General features: G+C 32.9%; 3 protein-coding genes across 3 annotated transcripts in view; all 3 read left to right on the forward strand.

The window, feature by feature from the left end:
* LOC109057975 (MOB kinase activator 1B-like) overlaps positions 1–4,253 on the forward strand; it is a 5,595-nt gene extending 1,342 nt beyond the window's left edge. Inside the window, exons 2-6 of the mRNA XM_042778632.1 lie at positions 371–537; positions 1,296–1,389; positions 1,457–1,590; positions 1,695–1,858; positions 2,772–4,253. Of these exons, the coding sequence (XP_042634566.1) occupies positions 371–537; positions 1,296–1,389; positions 1,457–1,590; positions 1,695–1,858; positions 2,772–2,849 (637 nt within the window). The 3' untranslated portion in view covers positions 2,850–4,253. The remainder of the gene's footprint in view (positions 1–370; positions 538–1,295; positions 1,390–1,456; positions 1,591–1,694; positions 1,859–2,771) is intronic.
* Positions 4,254–4,481: 228 nt separating this feature from the next.
* On the forward strand, positions 4,482–8,849 carry dck (deoxycytidine kinase). Its single transcript, XM_042778633.1, has 7 exons — positions 4,482–4,668; positions 5,526–5,641; positions 6,370–6,563; positions 6,730–6,877; positions 6,960–7,075; positions 8,032–8,131; positions 8,533–8,849. The coding sequence occupies exons 1-7, from the start codon at positions 4,578–4,580 to the stop codon at positions 8,557–8,559; spliced, it is 792 nt and encodes a 263-aa protein (XP_042634567.1). The 5' UTR covers positions 4,482–4,577; the 3' UTR covers positions 8,560–8,849.
* Positions 8,850–11,269: 2,420 nt separating this feature from the next.
* Positions 11,270–24,884, forward strand: part of slc4a4b (solute carrier family 4 member 4b) — a 41,383-nt gene continuing 27,768 nt past the window's right edge. Inside the window, exons 1-3 of the mRNA XM_042711401.1 lie at positions 11,270–11,656; positions 20,601–20,671; positions 23,067–23,240. Of these exons, the coding sequence (XP_042567335.1) occupies positions 11,640–11,656; positions 20,601–20,671; positions 23,067–23,240 (262 nt within the window). The 5' untranslated portion in view covers positions 11,270–11,639. The remainder of the gene's footprint in view (positions 11,657–20,600; positions 20,672–23,066; positions 23,241–24,884) is intronic.

Below are 24,884 nucleotides of genomic sequence, written 5' to 3' on the forward strand. Positions count from 1 at the left end.
GAGTTTGTTTCTGCATGGGATTTGGAGAAATGGAGCATTCCATCACTTGCTCAGCTTCTCAGCTCCTCTGCAGTGAATGGGTGCCGTCAGAATGAGAGTCCAAACAGCTGATAAAAACATAACAAGTAATCCACACCTCTCCAATCCATCATTCACTGATGGTCTGGATTGGTGTGGATTACTTCTGGATTATTGTGATGTTTTTATCAGCAGTTTGGACTCTCATTCTGACGGCACCCATTCACTGCAGAGGAGCTGAGCAAGTGATGGAATGCTACATTTCTCCAAATATGGTGAGCAAATTTTTGGCAAATTTTCATTTCTGGGTGAACTTTCCCTTTAAGTGTGTTTTCTGTTCCATCTCCTCCAGCGGGAATCGTTCGTCTAAGACGTTTAAGCCGAAGAAGAATATTCCCGAAGGTTCTCATCAGTATGAGCTGCTCAAACATGCTGAAGCCACGCTGGGCAGTGGGAACCTGCGGATGGCCGTCGTGCTTCCTGACGGAGAAGATCTGAATGAATGGGTGGCCGTCAACAGTAAGAACCAAGAGTGACATCATATTTATTAATTATCCCCACACCCACAAACTGATTCATTTGTTCTGTTTCTAGTGTGTTTTGTTATTGCACATGGTTTTCCCGTTTCTCTCTATGTGTTCAGTTGCTTTTCTCATTTCCTTCTTAACAACTTTGACCCTTGACCTATTGATGACACCAAACCGGACCCATCCTGTCCTGACCGATCACCCAGTCTGTCCCGAGAGACGCAGTGTCCATTGCAAAATTACTAACACACCTCCCCCAACATGCATGGGATCCAATAGTCTGAGACTTCTAGTGAAAGAAGACTTTCTTTTGCAATTTATAAAATTTGTCAAGAAAAATGAGGATAATCATCATTGTGGAAAGTTTTAAAAATGAATATGGCTTTCACGATTGTCTTAGTATATCATTTGTCTTTCTAATGACGTCAACACCGGAACTGGCAGGAACAAAACCTAATGATCATGTGCTCCAGCATGATTGCCAAGCAGCTTGCCACATTACTACCATATTAAAATGATAGATTTGTGTAGATTCAAAAGACTAAAACTTGTAGGTTTAAATGAAACAAACGATTTAATATGTGGTCTCAGATTTTTTTTGTTTTTTTATCAAACTGTAACGTATGTCTGACTCTGTTTTACTGTAAATATAGCAGTCATTAATTTTCAAGGTGGTTAAACAAACTAGAACTTCTGATTGTGCACAAAATAATAAAGGCATTAAATGTTTCTGTTTGGTTGTTTCTGCAGCGGTGGATTTCTTTAACCAGATTAACATGCTTTACGGCACCATCACGGATTTCTGCTCGGAGGACAGCTGTCCGGTCATGTCTGCAGGACCAAAGTGAGTGTGTACGGACAGTGAGGAATGAATGATTGTGTCTCTGTATTACTTATCTCTCTCCCTTTAGATACGAGTATCACTGGGCAGATGGGACCAACATTAAGAAGCCTATAAAGTGCTCGGCTCCCAAGTACATTGATTATCTGATGACGTGGGTTCAAGACCAGCTGGATGACGAGACCCTGTTTCCTTCTAAAATAGGTACCTGCTGCAGAGATATTTTAATTTAATTGAGATACTAATAAAAATTGTTTTTTTTGTGGTGTGTATATATATATATATATATCTCCGTCTCACCTGTCCAGGTGTCCCCTTCCCCAAGAACTTCATGTCTGTGGCCAAGACCATCCTGAAGCGTTTGTTCAGAGTTTATGCTCATATATATCATCAACACTTTGACGCGGTCATGCAGCTTCAGGAGGAAGCTCACCTCAACACGTCTTTCAAACACTTCATCTTCTTTGTACAGGTGCTGTCACTGCTTTAGTCTTATTATGAACGTGTTTAAAAGTGCCTGCACAAGCAATAAACCACAAGAGGTATTTCAGAGTCCCTAAAACATGGCTTAAAGTGGCTTATATCTTTTATTATAATGGCAGCAATAACAATCTGATAGCAATTAATAATCAAAATAACTAAGTTATTAGTCTAAATGTAGGCTTCTTACAGTTGTCAAGCAACTTGCTGCATTTAATATAGTATTCAATTGATATGGGATCAGCAGTTTGTGTGTATTGTCTGTTTTACAAAAACTTGAAACGGGGCTCTGAACTAATCCAGTTATTGTAGAGGTAGAGCTATCTGTAAAAATGTTTTTGTGATGGTCATAAATTTATGTTTTAGCTGTTGCATTGCTCATCTAACTAAATTGAAATGGACTCTTAACTGAAACAATTGGAAGAAATTAATACTTTTATTCATGATGGATGCATTAAAATGATCAAAAGGGACAGTAAAGACATTTATATGGTTACAAAAGATTTCTTTAACTAAATGCTGCTTGGTTTCCGCAATAATATTAAGCAGCACAACTGTTTTTAACATTGATGATAATAAGAAATGTTTCTTGAGGAGCAAATCAGCATATTAGAATGATTTCTGAAGGATCTTGTGACACTGAAGACTGGAGTAATGATGCTGAAAATTCAGCTTTGCATCACAAGAATCAATTACATTTTACAATATATTCAAATAGAAAATAGTTATATTAAATTGTAAAATATTATTTTTTTGATCAAATTAATGCAGCCTTGGTGAGATCAAAAGAGACTTTCTTTCAATAACAAAAGAGACTTCTTACCAAAACAATGCTAAACTTATGAACTGTATTGTAGTTTTCATGTTCTTGAATTTTAAATTCAATTTATTTGGTACATTTTCAGGAGTTTAACTTGATCGACCGTAAGGAGCTGGTGCCTCTTCAAGATCTCATTGAGAAGCTCACAACAAAAGACAGATAAACTGAGACAAGGAGGGGAAAAGAAGTTAACAATGAAGAAACCGTGATCCTGCTCTCTCTTCTGACTCTCTCTTCTATCTTTTGCTTTGTACAGATGATTTTAACCCCGTAGCACTGCTAGGCGAACCGTAGTGAAGTGAAGGAACGGCACAATACTAATATTTCTAAATGCATCAAACCTGATTTTCGGCATTTGATGACAAAATGATGCCTGGATGAAATGGTTGCATATGATTTTAATCACATTATTGGTTGAGTTCGGTCACTGAAACTGAACTTGTACAGACTACAGGGATCCGGTATGGTGCCCGTGTTAAAGCAGTGAATAGGTGATTCGCTTTCTTTGACCAGTGTGAATGTTAAAGGCTGTTTGATTCTTTAATTCTGTAATCCTGACGGCAAAAAAGATGGAGTTAAATAGCTTAAGTCGGTTTTCCTATGCAATAATGATCTTGTTATTTGTCCTCACTGATGTTACTGGACAAAATTGTTGTTTGAAGTTCATATCTGAGAAATAAATATATTTCATATTTAATATAGGTCACTATGAAGTATTTTAGCCAGGTTTTCAATAATAAATATGAAGTGTGCATGCTGGGATTGCTGCTTTGTTGGACCCAGATGGCTGATGGGAAGTGTTGGCTTATGCCATGCGTCAAAGAGACGAAAAGAAATGTATGATGACAGCTCAGAGTCTCTGATAAGATATTTGTTTGCACAAGCCACTGCTGTGTCAGTTTTTATTTTTATTTTATTTTTATTTCTTTTCTTTTCTTTTTTTTTTGTCATAAAGCATTGGATTCGTGCAACTGGGTTGCCAAACTTTCCTTAAATATTTAAACCTGTTGAATTATTAAAGTGTTTTAGTTGTACCCATTTGAAATATATTTACTCATAAAGTCAGTACAGTTCTGAAATATTCAGTACAATGATGAATTTAGCTTTATTGTTAGGTTGTATTAGTTGTTAAGGTTAGAAACATTCAGCATTCGGTTCTGAAGTGAATGATTGTGGGCTTTTCTTCTCTACCTCCATTTTATCCTGTTTTTCATCTCCGTTCTTCTATTAACATTTAAAAATCCTTAGATTTACGTTCCTTTGGACATTTTGATGTTATTCTTATTGTTTCACGAATGTAATAGTTTTACTTCTAATGGTTTGGACTGTGCCATAGTGTAAAAGTGCCAGCCGCTGATTAATATCAGACAGATGTGAAGTATTTATAAAGCTTTTTGTCACTTAAATGAGAATATATTTTCCCTGAACTGTAAAATAATTACGGTAGATTAAATATGTAAATACATGCATATGATTTACTGATATTGTTCTAGTTTACATGAATTAAAAAAAACTAACTGATGTTATTTTTGCTGTACATAAAGCAAATAAAATCCTTCTCTAAACATTTTATGTATATGTTTTTTTTTATATTTATATATAATATGTTCTGCATGTGTGCGTAAAATGAAACTTTACAGTTAAAGTAACTTAATATTGTTTATTGTTTTTATAAACTACTATAAATTATTATTATTTTTTTGAATAGCCATTCGTTCTCATGTGAATTGTTTTTTAAAGTGGTGTTTATGAGGTTTGAGAGCAGCTGTTTCCGGTGGGAGGAGCTTGACGTTTAAGCGCCAGGATTAAATGTTCCGCCTGTTTCTCTGCTAACTGACTGTAACTGTACCAAGTGTTATTGTACATTTCTGCAATATTGCATGAAGATAAAATGTCTCCCATTGCCAAAAGAGCCTGTCCCAGTCCTCTGAACGACAGTCTGGAGAAAAGACTGAAACGCATCTCCATTGAAGGAAACATTGGTAAGTCATTCGGTGTTTTTTGTCAGTACTGTAAGCATATTTCATTGCTGGACATATCCATTGAATGCTATAAATCCAGCTTTTATAAGGTTAAAATTGCTTTTCACAGAGGTTTATGCTAATACGATTACAGTTCTGACTTTATGAAGAAAATAAATATTTATTGATATATCCTGTTTCAAGACGACCTTGACGTTGACGAACATTTCCTGTTTTTATTATTATATTTATTATATTATTATGTATTATTTATTATTATTTTTTATTGCAATAATAAACAACAAAGATTACAGTACCTACAAAACAAACAGTAAAAAAAAACAGTACGTACAAAACATACAAAATACATTTCAATAATAAACTACTTATGGATTAATAGATAATAGAGAAAAAATATATAATATAAAAATTCTTAAGAAATGGACAGGAAAAAAAGAGGGCACACAAATAAAGATACAAGTATATTAGGGAAAAATCTGAAATATGACACAAGTTCTAGATGTTTTTATAGCTTTCTTGTTAACACGTTTTATTTTATTAATCTTTTGTTTTTTTTTTTTTTTTTTTGTATTTATTTGTTTTTTGCAAATATTTGTTTTAATGCATATTTTACAAATATTTGTTTTAATGCATATTTTACAAATATTTGTTTTAATACATATTCTGCATATTAAAAGCTTGCATTTTTCTTTTTTAAAATCTAAAAATAGTGTCAGAAAATAGCGGAAGTTGGGTTGTCAGTAGTCTATAAACATCATTTTAACGAGATTAAATATTATTACCCTTTTCTAACAAATGTCTATCGTTTATTCTTGTAATGTTTATTAACGTGTTTAAATATGATTTTCCTGTTCTAGCCGCGGGTAAATCCACTTTTGTTCGCCTGCTGGATGAACATGATCGAGAATGGGAGGTAGTACCGGAACCCATCGCTAGATGGTGCAATGTACAAACTCACCACAACGAGCACGAGGTACAGTCAAAAATACTGTAAACATAACCAGTATACACATTTTATATTGTAATATAACAAAAAATTATTTACGACCGCCCAAAATGTATTAAAAATGAATTCACTCATAAAATCTGTATGAATGTCTTATTAGAGAACAAAATGTCAACACAAGTGGTGTTTATTTTTAAGAGAGTCAGCACCAACACCCTTTTCAAGCACTTTTCTGTTGAAAGTAATTCCCAGCGTGGCTCATTTCTGAGTGCAGATGGCACTTGCTTTGATGTTTTGACATTTAGACAGAAGTATCAATATTTTTGTGGTCACTGTACGCTACATGTTTACAGCATTGTCTGAGAATGATAAGCAGGCCTGTAATCCAGCGCTGGCTCTGGCAAACACTGTCTCCTCTGGGAATCAGCAGATGGTTTAGTCCTCAACAGCTGAGCACTCCACTAGAACAGAGCTGCTGCTTCACACACTTACTACTGAGAAATACACTCTCAGATCAATTGGAGTTCATGTCTCTCTTTTAAAAGTGTTTCAAGAGGCTGGTGTTTATATCTGTGACTTACGCTGGACATGAAAGGCATCTGACCCATTACTGAAGTGTCAATTAAACCTATATTAGCATTTTCGTTTTCTAAATGTCACTGTCCCCTTGTCCCCATCTTATGAATTTCTGTCTGGAATTGACATACACATATTCAATGCCTAACAAATGTAGTAACGTGTGTGTGTTCGTTCAGGAGTTGACTGACTCTCAGAAGAGCGGAGGGAACGTGCTGCAGATGATGTACGAGAAGCCCGAGCGCTGGGCCTACACCTTCCAGAGCTACGCCTGCATGAGCCGCGTCCGCTCGCAGATCAAATCCACCAACGGGAAACTGCGAGAGGCCGAGAATCCCGTGCAGTTCTTCGAACGATCCGTGTACAGTGACAGGTAGATCGCACCTGGTGTTTATATCCGTTAGCATCTGAAATGCATCGCTTCCTTTCGTTGATGAAGGGTCTGTGATCTTTACACAACCGTCATTATGTCAAAAAGTCAAATAAATAGAAATATCAGCTAATTGGCTTACTTTAACACTTTGATTGGTGTGTTGCAGGTACATCTTTGCCTCTAACCTCTATGAAAGCGAGTGTGTGAATGAAACCGAGTGGGCGATCTATCAGGACTGGCACAGCTGGCTGCATAAGCAGTTTGGGAAGCACATCGAGCTGGACGGCATCATTTACCTGCGGGCAAAACCAGAAGTATGAACACAAACCCAGATGGGGCCTTTAAAGTGATTCCGCTGTGCTGTGAAAGAGTAAACAAGATGATTTTGTGTTATAGAGGTGTTTGGAGCGATTGCATTTGAGAGGAAGAGACGAGGAACAGGGAATTCCATTGGAATATCTGGAGAAACTCCACTATAAACATGAAAGCTGGTTACAGCACAGGACTATGAGGTAACACACACACACACACACACACACACACACACACACGCACACTACAAACACCAGCCATTATAATGTCTTCACTCATATAAGTACCAAAGTATCACTATGTTTGACATCCTTATAAAAAAGTTGTTTATGTAAATTAATATAAATCTCAATACATTATTATACATTTATTCATTAATAAATATTATGATAAATATATTTATATGTAAAAAAAAATAAAATTTTTAATAAATTAATTTAAATTAAGATATTAGATGAAGTATTTAAAACACAAAAATTATATTAACATATATAAAATATATAAACGAGATAATACAAAAATGTATTATTATATACACATATATAATTTTTTATTTATTAATTTACATTAAGATATTAGATGTAACGAGATAATACAAAAATGTATTATTATATATTGTTATGTATATGTATTTATGTATAGATGTTATGTATAGTTTACCTCTATGTTAATATATATTATGAAAATATATAATTGAAAATTTATATTATCCTTAAAGTAAAAAAAAATGAATTTTATTAATTTACATTTAGCTGATGATACAAAAATATATTATTGAAAAATATATCCTTAAAGTAAAAAAAACAATTTTTTTATTAATTTACATTTAGATTTTTTGTTAATTTTTTTTAACTATTAAATATAAGGTAATGTCATGTAAATATATAGGTATATGTAATATAAAAAATATATAAATATAAATTATATCTAATATAATATATATATATGACAACAAAAATGTGTTTAATATGTGTTTACTATATATATATAATTTTAATTAATTAATTAATTAATTAATTATTATAAATATATAAAAAATAAAATATATTAAATAAAAAAATAAAAAATTAAGTAAGATAAAAAAAATTTTAGTTTTTTTTAAATTAATTAATTAATTATTATAAATATATAAATTATACACCCTCATTGTGTGCAGTATGGAGTTTGAGTATCTGAATGAAGTGCCGGTTCTTACCCTGGATGTCAATGACGATTTTAAAGACAACAAGATCAAGTGTGCTGATATGATCGAGAAGGTATGACACACGCAGAAAAAACAGTGTTTTTTTTACTCGCCCTCATTGTGTTTGGTGATTCTTGGAATGACACGAGGGTGAGTAAATTATGAATTTACATTTTTGCAATAAGTTAATCTAGCATATCACCCAGAGCATGTGTTGAGTTTGTAAAAAGTGGCGGAACTAAAGTTGCATCTTATGATGAGGGTGCAATACAGGGACCATTATATACTCTAGAAATTGCATGTTATACATGGTTTATACTTTAGACACACACATGTTGTAGCTTCATACATATCATACCCACTAATACCATACCCCATCATGCACATAGAAGCTTTACACAGTAATAAATGTATTAAATTGAAATATGAGGACAGTTTCAAAAAGTTGATTTAATATATTTTTTGTCTTCCCAGGTGAAAGAATTTCTGAGCACCCTGTGATTATGACAAGAAAGGTGCACGTTGGACAGAATAATTTAACTTTTTTTGTATTTACTTTTTAAAACTATGAACTTTTGTGTGTGAATGTAGTGTGCATTTACTGCTTATCAATGTTTTTGTAATTTAAAGTTGTTTACTTCTTATTAATTAAATAATAAAAAAATATGACCTATATTTCTTTTGAAGAACAAATACAAGTCTTCTGCTCACCATTTGATCAGAAATACAGTAAAATCAGTAATATTGTGAAATATTACAATTTAAAATAACTGTTTTCTATGTTAATATATTGTAAAATGTAATTTGTTCCTGTGATCAAAGCTGAATTTTCAGCATTACTCCAGTCTTCAGTGTCACCTGATCCTTCAGAAATCATTCTAATATGATGATTTGCAGCTCAAGAAATATTTCGTAGTACTCAGTGTTGAAAACAGCTGTGCTGCTTCATATTTTTGTGAAAACTGACATTTTTCAGGACTTTTTGATGAGTATAAAGTTTGAAAGAACAATCATTTGTAACATTATAAATGCCTTTACTGTCACTTTTGATCAATTTAATGTATCCTTGCTGAATAAATATATATATAGAGATTTGATCTCTCTGATCCCAACTTTTGAATGGTAGTGTATATATATTCAACAACTGTGTTTATTCAAAGCATTCTTTGTGTGGCTTTAATGGAATAGTTAACCCAAAATCAGCTGAATCATCATTTACATTCCCTCATGTCTTTTCAAGCCCGTATGCTGGAGCTGCATGAGGGAGAGTGAACACAGAGTTTTTGGGAAAGCTGTTCCTGTAAATGAGCGCAGGTGTGTGCTGATATTCCTGAACGGCCAGTTGGTGGCGTAGTTCTACAGCGCTTTAGAAACAATACAAGAAACCTGTGCTATTCCTTGAATTTTAAGTCATCTTTTCATGTCGTAAATTCTAAAGAACGGAGCTATTCACAACCATTACTCGTGATAAGTACATAACTTTTTCATGAGATATGTGAAACTTGAACTGGATGACATTCCTGGAGTTTTTCTAAATGATTTGGAACATTCTAAATGTTGAATATTGTATGTGCAATTATCAGGTGCTCAAGAATCATGTTTATTTTTAAGGGTTTCATGGTTATGTAAATGTAATCAAAGCAATCAAGGAAAAGTCATGGTATTTCTGATATACTTAAATTCATATTGCTAATCATTAAAGATTGATTGAAGTCATGTTACACAGCTTTTATGACACTTTCATGCTTCACCTCATCGTAATTCCTTACCAAAAAGTAGTATACTTCAAGTTTATTTTATTAAGTATACTTAAGAAAAATTAAATTATACCACTAAACATACATTATGTATCAAATAAAAAAATATCAGTGTTCTATAGTAGTATACTTGTAAGTGTACTGTTTCAGTACTCCTTGGGACTAAATTGACCCACTTTCTAGTTTATGAAAGTATACCTTTACGTATACTTTAAGTATAACAGTAGCAAACTTTGAGTAAGCAACTAGTTTACCTCTATGTTTGTAGTTTGTAATTATACTAATCAATTATACTAAAAGTGAACTTATATGTATACTGATAGTTTACTAATTAAATACTTTGTTCACTTTGAAGTATAGTCTCAGTAAACTACTAGTTTATATTGCAAGTATACTCAAGTTTTCTTTAAGTGAACTTTACATTATACTTTAAGTAAACTACTATGTCCCTGTTTAGGTTTTAATTTGTATATATTTTGTTATATGAATATCTGAACATACAAAACACCCAAAGAAAGAACAGAGTATCTGCTTGTAAACAAAAACATTGTATTCTAGCTTCATGCATTCTTTTTTTTTAAAAACACTTTAATGTGGGTAAGTTTCATAAAAAAATAAAGTAATAACATTTTGAACAAAAAGCTGAAAAAAGACTATGAATTGGATTCAGAATGATGATCAAGACATAGATGGAGTCAATCAACACCCCAAAGCTTGACTGTAATTATTACCTCTTCATCGGTCGACACTTTATTCCATAACGTTACAGTTTTGATGCTGTTTCATGTCAGATGATAGTGTTAGATTACATGTGTTAGTATCTGTTGTTTCTTTTTCTTCCTCACTTGTGCTTTCTTTTTTTTTTTTTGGAAATTCTGTACAGAAGATGTGTACTAGCACCCTCTACCGTATAACAATGAAAACACGGATTCTAGGAGCACAAGTATAGCTCAAATATATTTAGACTTTTTGTAAGTATAAGCCAAGTATACTTAAATGTAATTTTAAGTATATTTCTGAGGAGTACATAAAGCCCATTTCTGAGAAGTACATAAAAAGTAAACTAAAAGCATACTTTCCTATTTTTAGTTTAAAAGAAATAGACTAATAGTACACTTGAATAAACTACTTTTTCGTAAGGGAATGTATGATTATATATATATGTATATACATCATGTGTAATATTTGTTATGTATGTATTTATGTTAACACAGGCTATATATTGCTTGCTAAAGTCATGTTACAATGCATAAAAATAACTTTTATGACACTTAAGCATATTTCATTGAATGTAAATGCTGTTTAGATTGCAGAGAGGCCGAATGTTTCCTAACTCTGAACTGCAGTATTTTTCAGATGTATTCAGACTGTCTACTTGTGTGTTTTGGTGCGCATGCAGGTATTCACTGTTGCATCTCACATGCTGTCCTCTTGTGTCTCATCCTCCCACTGCTGCGTCACGCTGGAGGAGGGCGAGATCTTTAAATATGGAACAAGACTCAAGACGAGCGCGACGCGGGCAACGTGGAGCGTTTTCCGACGGGACGCAGAGAGTTCGTGAGCCTGTTGCGTTATGACTGCTGGAGAGACTGAATGTACTGTAGTTAGTAGAAGCAGCAGCAGCGAATTATCTCTGGCTCCAGATAAACAGAAGTGAGTCTGTGTATGTGTTCATGCTTTTACGCATCCAGACACGCTGAACTTGGAGCGAATTCGTACTTGCGCATATTTTGAAAGTGTTTTTGAAGCCTGGACGCACTTTAATTCAGCGGAGGAGAAGAAAGCGCGTCTCCGGGAGAACAGGACGCGCACGGCACGCTCAACATGAGCGACAAAAACAAGTGAGTACTTTTATTTGCATGTTCTGTTTCCAGTCGAGATCGTTTGGGTCTCCATGAGTGGGTCGAGAATAGCCCTCCCACCCTGGATCTGTCATGCTTCTTCACCAAAAAGTAAAGGTGTAACAGTATCCTTCAGGACAGAGCAACAGATCTGCTCCGAGTCTGCGGTCAGGGCTTCAAGTTTCAGGGACGGAGGTTATTATCTATTAAAGACATTAAACTGGGCATTTGCATATGTTTACAGCTCACGACCATCCTTGATGTTCAAACTTCATAATGGTTTCTTATACTCTTAATAGGTTCTAACAAGAACCACAAATAAACTCTTAAAAATAAATATATATATATTTTTTTTATTTGGCATCTATGGTTCCAAAAAAGAACCATTAACATCCATGGAACCTTTCCATTGCACTAATGTTTTTTTTAGAGTTCTTTAGATGTTCTTCACTCTAGTTTCACTCTAGTTAAATTTCTTTGGGGAACCTGAAATGTTTCATTTATGGTTCTCTTTTGGATTCTTTATTTTTAAAAGTGTAGGAGAGCAATTTGAGGCTCTACAGAGAACTTTTTATTCTTCAGTTCTTTGAAACATCTGTGAACTTGGCGCTTCAGAGCCCAGAAATCAATAGGCTGAACCTTAGAGAGCCAAAAAGCGTTCTTGATCAACAACAAAAACCAAAACAGTTTGTTTAATTCGATCAGAGAACCTATTTAGGTCACTTTTTATTAGAAAAATATGTATTTTAGAGCTGAAAGGCTCCCCAAAGAACTATATAGTAACTCAAGAACCACCCCAAGAATCAAAACTGGTTCTTGACTGAAGAAGAAGAACCTGCTATGAAACATCAAGAGCTTTTTGGCTCTCTGAAGAATCAAATCATTCTTGAACCAGTTCTCTTAGTACTGAGAACATTTTAGTAATCTAAAGAACCCTTTGCGCAATTGAAATATTCCAAGGATGTTAAAGGTTCTTCATTGAACCAAAGATGCCAATAAAGAACCTTTATTTTTAAAAGTCTATAGCAAGTTGATGGTTCTTTGCTGAACCCAAGAACCACCTTTTTTTTTAACTGAATTAAATATCTAATGGGGTCTCCAGAGGCCGTTAGTAGGGGGTTCCACCGCCGACTCATGATGTATGATGCAGTTCACTCTTTTCATTCTAATGTTACTGCCAAGTCATGCAGCTTTAAGTCGCCCTCTTTACAGGTTCCCTGAAGCCGCGGCTTGAGCGGTCAATGTAATCTTTTTCCAAGAAGCTCCTGTCAAAACCAATTAGCTCCTTAGCGTCCAGAAGCAATGCTTGCGTCGCTTATCGTTCCAGAAACCGGTGGCTGGATATAATGCAGGGGATTTGATCTCTTTTTAGTTCAGTGCAGCATGTGCAGTCATAATAAAAGAGCCAGCTGCCTGCAGGGATCAGATTTTTTTGACCAATGGGACTCTTTAGACGTGAGTGGATGGATCACGTGTCTGCTTTCTTATGCAGTGCTAAGGACAGATTGAAGTTTAAGTTTTCATCTAATAATTATATATTATTTTCACTAGTTTTATTTTATTTTAACAAAACTTAGTTCCAAAGACTTTTTAAAATATTTAATCTAATATTTATTTATTTTGGCTTTATTTTCATTACTGGACATTTTTTACTTGTGTTTGATGACACCATTGTAATTAAAAGTAGTGCGATACTGAATCTTTCACAATGTAAAGCTGTCAAAGGATCCCCCCACACCTGGAAGAACTAAAATAGCAGGGATTTCTTAAGAAATTGTATAATTTTTTTCCTCATTCCTGTTCTGGACACACATAGGTTTAACTGTCTCTATGTGTACGAGACCATTGCATAATCGATCGCTCTCACCTGTTGAGCTATGTGACTGCCCTTTCCCCTTCCGTTGACTGTCTGACGCACACAGACAGCACACAGCTTCCTGCTGTTTAGTGTCACCTGTGCAGGTATTTTGAAAGGAGCTTTCATAGGAAGATAAGTGGAAAATGCAGAGTCACAGTGGAATGTCCTCAGTAGACTCTGCCCTCAGATATGCTCTCCATGGCTCCTGATATCTCTATTCTTCTCCTTGAGACTAAGGTCATCTGTGAATGATGGACAGGAGCGACCCTGAGCCTGCTGGGATACAATAGCGATACGCTGTGTTCTGAAACAGGAAGATTTATGTATCAGACTGGATCTACTATACGTGAACTTGAAGCTAGAGGTTTTGATGCAGACCTGCTGGTTTCACACGTCTGTGGTGATAAATTCATGATTTAAAGTCAACCTGTATTCAAAACTGCCAAAATTCTTAAAAACATGTACTTATTGTGCGTGATTCATCAATGCATGCAGGAAAAAAGAAGTTTAATAATGTCACGACTTGCTTTGAAACTAATTTCATTTTCAGATGATGTCATCTAGGCCAAGTAGGTAGGGAAAATTGTTAACCAATAGCAAAATAGCTATTTAAACATTGTTTTAGGCTGATGTTGTAAGTAATGCAGCCTTTATCTAGCAACCAGTCGAAGCTTTCATTTTATTGATATTAGTATTATTTATTTACTATTGTAGTATTTAATAATGGTTTTGATGAATGATGAATCATAAGCTTTTGTTTTTATATTTTTCTTTTTTCTTTTAATTTTAGTGCAAGTTTTAGTGTGAGTTTTGGCAGGGGCGATGCACAAGATTCCGGGCCCTATGCATAGGCAGTCCTGATGGGCCCCATTTGGGGCCCTGGTAATCAGTACTGGTTTTACCCCCAGTCCAACGCCCCTGAGTTTTGGTTATTTCATGTAATTTGTGATAAAAAAAAAATAAAAAAACTATATATATAAATATATATATATATATTTGTTTTTTAGCTTTAATTGTAGTACTTCAACTTCAGTTAGTTGCCAAGGTAATATTTAATTTTTTTAAGTTTACATTTTTAATCTCCAATATATATCAGATATAATAATATATTAAATATTTAACATATTTTTTGTTTTATTTTATAATTTTTATTTTATTTTCAACTTTATTTTAATTACTGGAAATACGTTTTATTAGTTTTACGTTTTAGTTAACAATAATAACACTGGTTAGCATTAATTTTATTCATTTTATTATGTTATGGCAACAGTAACAAATAATAGATCAATATGCTTTCATAGAGATGTTCTGGAGACTGAACTTGACTCTTTTTTGACTATCCAGTCAATTCCTGATCAAATCAAGTCTCATTTTTTTCTCATTAAATATCCTGTTTCACTCATAAATATTGCATTATGGAAGTACACTGGGTTGCGACTGCCATTTGATGTTGACCTTAAATCAATGATTTGTCATTTTGTTTAACCCCTTAATGTCTCAGCCTGAAATTTCAGATTAGTTCTTGTCTTGAAATCAGCGCTGTGTTCCTCTTCAGCAGTCTGAGTTTGTCACAGTAAGGAGCTTGTTGTTGGCCAGCTGTCTCTTGCAGACATGTGGTTTGGCGTTTGGAAGTGTTTAATTACTGTGTGTTTAGGATTGCCTCACAGATATTCACTGATGAAATGACGCGTGCTGAAGTGTGTGGAATCCATCTAGAGTTTCTGTGCAAGATGACCAGAGGATTGTAAAAGTATTTTACCATTTCATTTGTCTTTTAGATGAGGGATTGTAACTCTTTTATGACCCCGGGACCCCAAATGCTTGATGTTCTCTGCACTCTCTGTATAATCTTCAGTAAAGCTGTAAAATCACTCATAATGTTAACATACATTTAATTATGATAAACGAGTGTTGACCTAGTTGTTGACTACTATTGGGCCACCGAATTGTGTGACAGAAAGAGTTAAATGTTATATCTGTTTAATGATATTTTGCACTGTAGAAACAACCAAATGATATAACGGCTGTTTTTAGCCATTAACCACATTTTCTGTTCACAAATTTCTGTTTTATATGTATATGAAACATACAGAAAGTTGTTTAAAATAATTTAAAATGAATTATTAATAATTTAAAATAATACATTTTTATAATTTTGAAAGAAATATATGTAAATGAACCATATAGAAATGTAATATTTTATTTTATTAATTGTATTTCTTTAAAATTAATGTGATTGATACAAATAAATGTGTTTATATACAACATATAGTAATTATAAAATAATCTAAATTTTATTTCTAAAGATCATTTTAAAGAAATATATGTATGAGACATGTATAGAATGATTAAAAAATCAATTTTTATTTATAAATGTAATTTTAAAGATAAATGTGTGTATAAACAACATATAGAAATGATAAAAAAATCTTATTTTAGTTTTTAAATGGCATTTTAAAGAAATATGTGTTTACATACAACATTGAAATTTCTTTATAATGATAAGAAATCTACAGTTTTTTAAACACCATATATATAATGTGTGTGTATAATATATAAAATTATATATTCAAAAAAAAAAAATATATAGATGATATAAATGCATTTCTAAAAGGAAATGTCTCTGTTTTAAATGCAGTATCAGTCTACAGACTCCCTTACAGGATCGTCATGTTGTAAGGCCAATTGAACACTGATAATTTGTTTAATTAAGCAACCTTGTAATCATTTGATTAAGACTGGACTACAGTGTTGTGTACGTTGTTAAAGAAAGATAGAAGATTTATTCCCAGTGATCCCTGCATCCTGATCCTGTCTGTCAGCACACAGCTCTGCTAAAGCAGGAGATGTGGACTGAAAAAAGGAACAGAAAGAAAGAGAGAAAAAAACACACTAGGAAGGGAATATAATTTGAGGTAGAGACAGCAGAGGGAAAAGTTCTGTAGGAAACAATAGAAGCTTTGTACAAAAAGAAAAGAATGGCTAAAGGACAGACAGGAAGTGATCAGACGAGATGAGGAAGATAGACGTGGAATGAGGAAAATAGGTGTAGATGACAGGAGAAAATGAAGAAACTTTACGTGTAACCATTCAGATTTCAACAGAAAAACTTGGTTATGACTTAAAATATGCTGCTATTCATAAGTTTGATATTTTGATTGTTTTAAAACATCCTTGTTGTATAAAAGTATTACTCACAGTCTATTGTATTACTTTATTTAAAAATCCCAACTTTTGAATGGTGGTTTAAGACTATTGCCCAATTGAACCAGAACAAACACATCATTCAGTCCCATCAATAACTCCTTTGTTTAGTGATGGTTTTATAGATTGTATATCTCAGGTGTATTTTGGACTTTCTCTCCTCGTCTGTCTTTTATGACGTCTCATTATCTTCGTCCTATCAGAGGGAATGATTAACTGGCTCTAGCTGCTCGAGATTTAAAGAAATCTACACCATTCGGCCTGACTGTTACACCATCTGCTCCTCCAAATGCCTCAAACAGACGTTGCTCTAAACTCTAGCTTAACACACTGGCTAAACTAAACTAAACTAAGCGCTGTATGTTACACGGCCAGTCAATAGCTGCTGGAATGGCATAGGATTATTCCTCAACTGAGTTCATATGCAGCCAAAAAGTATATTAAGTCATTCGTGTACACTCAAGTCATCCCCATCCCTTTCTTCTGTGGTAAGAAAATAATGTATTACTAGTGTATATACACTAGTTTAGGGTCAGTAAGATATATATATATATATATAACACAATTTAAACAATTTAAAATTTGTAAAAAATTAACCCATTCAGTGACCTGCGACTAGATGTTTAATTAATTAATTTTGATTCACTAAGAACTTCGTTCTGAACAAATCAGTCTGATTCAACTGATTAAGCTCACTGGGCGAAGTTGAATATATTTTTCTCTCTGGGTAATGATTTGGTCTAAATGCTAAAAGCTAAATATGAATGTCATTGAGATTCCTGGACTGTGCATCTAGCACAGATCCTGTTTCTTTTACAGTCCGTTGTTTGCTCGGATCATAAAGTTATTTGTAAACACCAAAAAAGTGGCAAGTAAACCGGATTTGAAATAAACTGGCATTCTAGAAGCCGTGACATTTGAGGAATTAGAGCATATGAGAAGGATTTAAAGATCAGTAGGTCTTATTAAAAGCTCTGCTGAAATCCCACTTACACAATGATGTGGCTATGCTTCAGTTTTTCATTCGCACTTTGCTGCATGAGCCAATTTTCCTGCTTGTCACTGTGTATTTAATGTAGTATTTAAACTAATAATCATGTCACTATTGAGTTGAGCTCAAGAACTAGGGTTCAGTGACCATCCCAAGCACCCAATAAACCACTTCCCCACTTCAGGCGTCAGATTGCACGTGACCTTTGACCCCAGGAAGCGTTTGTGGGAGTCTGCAGCTGTCAGACCTACACCTTGTTTCCTCTTTGATTGATCACGTCTGTGAAACCGCTGCAGCTTCTGTGTCGTGTGTTATTGGCAGGAGAAAATGTTCCTCGCTGCTATTGATATCAGTGGAAATGGCAGTATCATTCCCGTCTTGTGTCATTTGTCCCACCTCTGTATAGGTAAACATGAAGGTAAACATGGTGCAAGGGCTGCTGGGAGCTCGTGCGTCAGTCACTTACACACCTTTATTGCTTGTATTTGCTTTAGCTTCATGGCATTCCTCTGCCCGGGTCTCATGATTTTCCGTATCATAAACCGTAATAAAAACAAATCCCTCAGTGTGTGTGAGTGTGTGCTCATACACACATATTCAGATCAGACTCTCAATGGGTAACATATTTTGTGGTTGTAGTTTGTAGTTGTACTGTAATATTTCTCCCCCAAATTTATATTTTTTATTTTTATTATTTATTAATTTTTCTTAACGATTTTTTTCATTGTGACATTTAATTCATGACAATTAAGCACATTTATTCCAAAGTTCACATTATCAAAATGCATTTAGATGTTTTGTATTTTTCATTTTTGTGAATTTGATTCTCATTATGTAAAAAGTATAGTATGTAAAAAATGACATAATTTAATATTTCTATCAGCATAAAAAATACAATAAATACAAAAATATTATTTGTATGATTATTGTTCTTAATAATAATAATAATGCATATTATATTAATTATAATTTATATTTTATTATTAACATTATATATATATATATATATATATATATATTATATATAGTAAATTTTTACCTAACAATAGTTAAAAAAGTAATTAAATATATATATATATATATATATATATAGTAAATTTTTACCTAATGAAAAAAATACAGTATTTACAGTGTTTTTATTTATTCAAATCACCATAAATTAAATGCAATGGAATACATTTTGCCTAAATATATATATATATATATATATATATATTGTTTTTTTTTAAATATATTAAAAAATGTAATTATATATTTCTTCTGTTTTGCATTGCAGTCATGAGGAAAAATATACTTGATTATTATATCACAATGCTAAAAATATAGGGTTTATTTTCTTTAAGCGCAATTAGTATCCTCTTTCTTTAATTTGGAGGTGAAATATGACCATTAACTTTTTTTGAAGATTCATTCAACTTATAATGTACCATCACTTGATGAGCATCTGTTAAATGCATCTCGATTTCTATTTCCTGTTTGTGTTCCACTAGGCATGAATCAACTTTATTTAGTTTGAAATCAAATGCAGAGAGTAGATGCGCCGCCAGAAATCCGATTGTCAAATGCTGATCCAACATTTATGTGCACGTGGCAGTCTGGCTTCTTTGAGGTGTGTGAGGGGTTATTATAAACCCACAGATTATAGTGCATTCGGCTCATGTTTAACATATATTAATCACTAGAAGATAACAAAACCAATCCATCCAGGTTACATGACCACCTGGCCTTTTCTTGTCATTCTTAAGAACAGGAAATAGGGATAAATGAGATCTAAACTGTGAATTCTTAATGCAAGCTTCTATGAAATGATTGTGTAACACGAATGAAGAGATACATTCACGGAGATCAGAGACCAGCTGTGAAACCAACACCACTGACCTCACGGATAAAAGTGTCAGAGACAAACTAAAACAAAAGAGTAGGAAGTGACAATACTTAAATGATGTCTCACTAGTTGTTGTGTGAAGTAAAAATCTTGTTCAGCCTATATGGTATACACTACCCATCAAACTTTTAGGGCCAATATATATATATATATATTTTTTTTTGGGAAAGATAAATATTACCAAAATCTTTTTTTTTTAATTATTATTACAATTTATAATAATAATGCATATTATATTATATTATATTATATTATATTATATTATATTATATTATATTATATTATATTATATTATATTATATTATATTATTTTTATAATATATAATTAATATTATATAGAAATTACATTTTAATATAAAATGATATATATTATTATATATTATTAATATATATTATTTTTACCTGTGTATCTGAGACTGGATTAATGGTTGAAAATCAGGTTCACATCAAAAAAATAAAAAACAATAATAAAACAAAATAGACATCAAAAAAAATTAACTAAAAAACAAAACAGACTTTTGATCCACATTGGTCAACCACAATCAATATTACTTTTATGTTTTGTTTTTTTTTTAATTAGAAAGCATGTTATTTAATATCAATAATGATTTATGAGTAGTTTTTATCATAAGCAAAACTTCAACCACCATATTAGCATATTGTGGATGGTTGCCATGTAGTTGCTAAGGTGTATTGAGTGCTACAGTATGTGCATTTTTGATTGTTTCAAGTCAAACGAGTTCACCCTCGAGTCACCCAATGCATCCAGTCTCAGTGTGAGACATGTCATGACTTGATTCAAAACCAGACTGGTTCAGGCTTCCATGCTTTATAAACAAGTAAATGTAAAAGCGAAGGTTAAAACACACTGACTGATCTTGTTCAGAAGAAACACTGTTCTGAGAAACGTTTGTGCAAGGCGAGATTAAACATGTTCGCTCTTTCTAGACTGGTTGATTCTGGTTTTGTGTTTGACTTTGCCTTTCTCTGTTTTTGTCTTTTTCAGAATGGAGGATGAAGCCATAGTGGACAGGGGAGCGTCTTACATCAAAAACATGTGTGATGAAGAGGTCGAGGGTACGAAACACACACACACACACACACACACACACACACCACACACTTAAATATATATTGGGAAATTGGATCTCCTGTGTCACAGTGATGACTGCGTATCTCTGAGAGTCTTAGTTACTGTGGATTGAGTTTCACACTCACTTTCACTCACTCCTGTCTCTCTCTCTCTCTCTCTCTTCTCTTGGCCAGCCGGTTTTATTTATTTATTTATTTATGTTTTTTTTTTTTGTTTTTTTTTGCATTGCTAGTAATATGTGCTTAAGGGCAGGAGAGGATTATGAGAGCTGCAGATGTAACAAAACAAAGCTCTACACGTGAAGATGTTTACTGTCTTAATCCACACACGCACAAACACACACAAACACGCACACACAAACACACACTGAATCGGTTTCTACATTCAGGAGGAATTGACTTAACATTTGCTCCACTTTAGCGAACTATATTTCAGTTCAAAACCCTTTGAAATGTGAACTGTAGCACTGCATCGTGTGCATATTTAGTGGCATTTTATGATGATGATATTTAAAATAATGATAATAAAGACAAAACTAGTAAATGAATTGATGCTTTAACAAAGATTAGTAGTCTAAATATATTTTTCTGGTGCAAGTAGGAAATCTACATAACACACACCCGATTTATATATATATATATATATGTGTGTGTGTGTGTGTGTGTGTGTGTGTGTGTGAGTGTGTGTTTATATATTTATATATTATATATTATATATATATATTTTCATGGAATGTGAAGAAATAAAAATATTCTCGACAAAACCTATGTAAAATACCATGATGAATCAAAATATAAGGTTCTATAATATATATAAATATTGTAGAATATATAAATGTAACATTACAAAATTAAATAAAAAGTTTAAAAAAATACACATATAAAATGTATATAATACACACCAAATATTTGATACAATATTTAGTAAAAATTCTTATTACTATATTATTCTTATTATTCTTATTATTATTTTAAAGATAAAACATTTCAAAATTCACACCATGTAGAGTCAGTTTAGCCATTTTTATTTATTCTAGTGTTAAATTAAATTATTGTCCTGAATCTTTCCATGCAATGCTAATAATATAGAAATGCTAATAATAATTTAACGATTTTAAGGTATTTATTGAATACAGTACTTAAAATTATATATATATATAAGTGTTTGCAGCCCAAATAATTCCTAAAATAAATGATGTGCTAAAACAGCACAGGCAGTGTGTGTAAATAATGACTGGACACAGTTCACTGAGTGAATGCCCCTCTCAGATGTATAGGATGTATAAACTGCTGCAGGTTCAGACGTCTAAAAATATCTACACATCAAAAGCAGAACAAATACATTCACAAACATGAGCATTTCACACACTTATGCTCTTTCTATATTTGCTCCTCCTTCTCTCGTCCTCACTGAACTTTGGACCTTCACATGATTGTCACTCACACACACACACACACACACACACACACACACACACACACACACACACACACACACACACACACACACACACACACATCAGATAATATTCAGACATATTTGTTTAAAGTTAACCTTGAAAAGTTAAGGATGACGGAAGTGTGATTGACGGATGGCTGGATTGATGAGCGGCTTTACTAGTTCTGTGAGTTTGTGTTTATCTGTGTTCTCTCTCTTTTTCCACTTCCTGGAGATGTTTTTCCATTTCCTGCCTGATCAGCCGCAGGAAGTTGTTAACATTTATCTTTAATCTAAAAAGTGTGAGATACAGGTCAGATTTTCCTTCTGAAAAAACATGAATACATGCAAACACAGAAATGCGGGGACTTTCTTATACATCCTCCTGTTCTTATTGTGCATGATTTATTAGTGAATAAAAAGAATAAAAAGGGCGTAAAAATATAACGACTTTCCTTATCAGCTAATGTCATCAAGTCATTTTTTCTTATTAAAAATCCTGTTTCATTCATGGAAACACATTAGAATCACAATGTCATCCTCAAATCAGTTAATTTTATAAAATACTATAATAATTATTAATATTTTTTTAACCAATTTTAAATGGCATTATACAATCTTTATTAAATTTTTATTAATTAAAATAAATTAAGATTTATTTAATACTTATTATACTTTCAGTATTCTTAATTAATTTAAATTAAAAAAATTTAATTTTAATAATTTTTATTTATAAAAATAATCATTAATAATAATTAAATTTAATTAAAAATAATTAAAATTAATAACACCATAACAAAAACAATTTGTGATTAGTTTTAGCTTTAGTTAATGATAACAACACTGCATCACATCATGTCAGTTATTATTTGCATGAAGTAGAATTTGAAGCATGTGATCATTCATGGCCTTTTCTTTGTGTGTGTGTGTGTGTGTGTGTAGGTCATCACACAGTCTACATTGGAGTTCACGTGCCTAAGAGTTACCGTCGCCGTCGACGACACCGACGACGATCCAATCACAAAGAGAGGAGGGAGCGTTTGGCGGAAAACGTGAGCGACAAATCAGACACAGAGACTGCAGACGATCCGTCCTCCAGCATCCTCAAACCACTCAGTAAGAGAGAAATGAAGACGAACTGCCCGTCGTGCACTCAGTTTACTCCTCTATGCCTGTGCTATCAGTATGATCTGAACAATATTTGTTTTGCCATTTCCTGACCAAAACCTCCAAGCCTCAAAGTCTTATGGGAAAAAAATGAAAAGCTTTGTTTGCCAAACTTAAGTCATTATTTGCTGATAATCTAACCTTCTGCTGGAGCTCACAAGCAACTTCCCAGAGTTTCTTCATCTATCCTGCCTCAAACAAACTCCGGTGGGAGAATCTCACAAAATCTGTCAAAAACAAGACATTTCACTACAAAATATCACACCATTTTAAAGAGAATGAAGTGTAATTTAGGACCATTAAAACATTATCTAAATGTCATTAGTTTAAAAACAATATTTCTTTCTTTCTCTCTCTCTCTCTTTCTTTCTTTCTTTCTTTCTTTCTTTGTGTTGTTTTAAATAATGTAAATTATTAAAGTAATTATTAACAACTATTATTAGCATTATTTAAAAAAATGTGTGTATATATGATATCTATTATATATTTAAATCATATTAATATATTTCACTACGTTACTACATGTTACTAATGTTACTACATTATTATTACAATAATTACAATTAGTATATAATTACAATTATCAAGCATTTGTATGTCACAATTAGTATATAATTACAATTATCAAGCATTTGTATGTCATGGTAGTATTGGTAGTTTAAAATAATATTATTCATAATATCATTAATAATTATTTAGAAAAAATCTGTATAAAAAGAGTATAACTTACGAGAATAACCATTAATAGGAATGACATGTCTGTATGCATAACAATTTATTTATTTGTTTATTTTATTTTATATTTTATTTTACATTTAGGAGTTAAATGGATTATAAGATTCACCCTGGCAATAAATGGTTAAAAAAATGGCACATTTTGACATGTTGTGCTAGATTTGTTGTTGATGATAAATGCCATCGGTTCTTGCATTTCAAGTCTACAGTGACTTAAATTATATTATTATTATTATTATTATTATTATTATTAATAAAATAATATTATACATTAATATATCACTTCAGAAGACTGTCTTGCACAAGTCATGTTGATTACTTTTATTATATTTATATAGTACTTTTTAGGATTCACCATCCATTTTCCTCATTCTGTGTTTCACAAAATAAATAAATCAATAAAAAATCCGCCATTAAAAAAAAATTAGCCATCGCTTATCAGATGACAACCTTCACAGATATTTCCCAGGCCTTTATCACAGAGCAATTCATAATGTTCTGGAGAATCAGGCGGTGATTTAAATAAACATGATTCAGCCGAGAGCGATGTTCTGCGCTCACAGCCTCAGTTAAAGGTCTTTGTGTGTGTTAATCTCTGCTAATCAGTGACACGGCTGAAAAGGCAAAGCATCGAGCTAAACAAGTGCATAGTCTCCTTTATCTGTGCTTATCCTCAGTGAACCCGCTCCACCTATCCGTCGCTCTCTCCCGCTGTAGATCCTGTGAGAATCACACATTTCACAGACATTAAGTCTCTGGGGTAAACTAACAAACACATTTCTCACATTGATAGTATGTATGGCTTCTCATTGCCTGGATTTGTGGCTGGATTTAGCTTCGGCAGTCAGCTGATCGCAA

This window comes from Cyprinus carpio, chromosome A21 (genome assembly GCF_018340385.1).
Source record: "Cyprinus carpio isolate SPL01 chromosome A21, ASM1834038v1, whole genome shotgun sequence".
NCBI lineage: Eukaryota > Metazoa > Chordata > Actinopteri > Cypriniformes > Cyprinidae > Cyprinus > Cyprinus carpio.

Excerpts from the sequence above, each read along its gene's own strand:
- dck (XM_042778633.1), top strand. The coding sequence starts at position 4,578 with ATGTCTCCCATTGCCAAAAGAGCCTGTCCCAGTCCTCTGAACGACAGT. Across the intron at positions 6,564-6,729 it reads CGATCCGTGTACAGTGACAG|GTACATCTTTGCCTCTAACC; the intron begins GTAGATCGCACC and ends GGTGTGTTGCAG. Across the intron at positions 7,076-8,031 it reads TTACAGCACAGGACTATGAG|TATGGAGTTTGAGTATCTGA; the intron begins GTAACACACACA and ends CATTGTGTGCAG.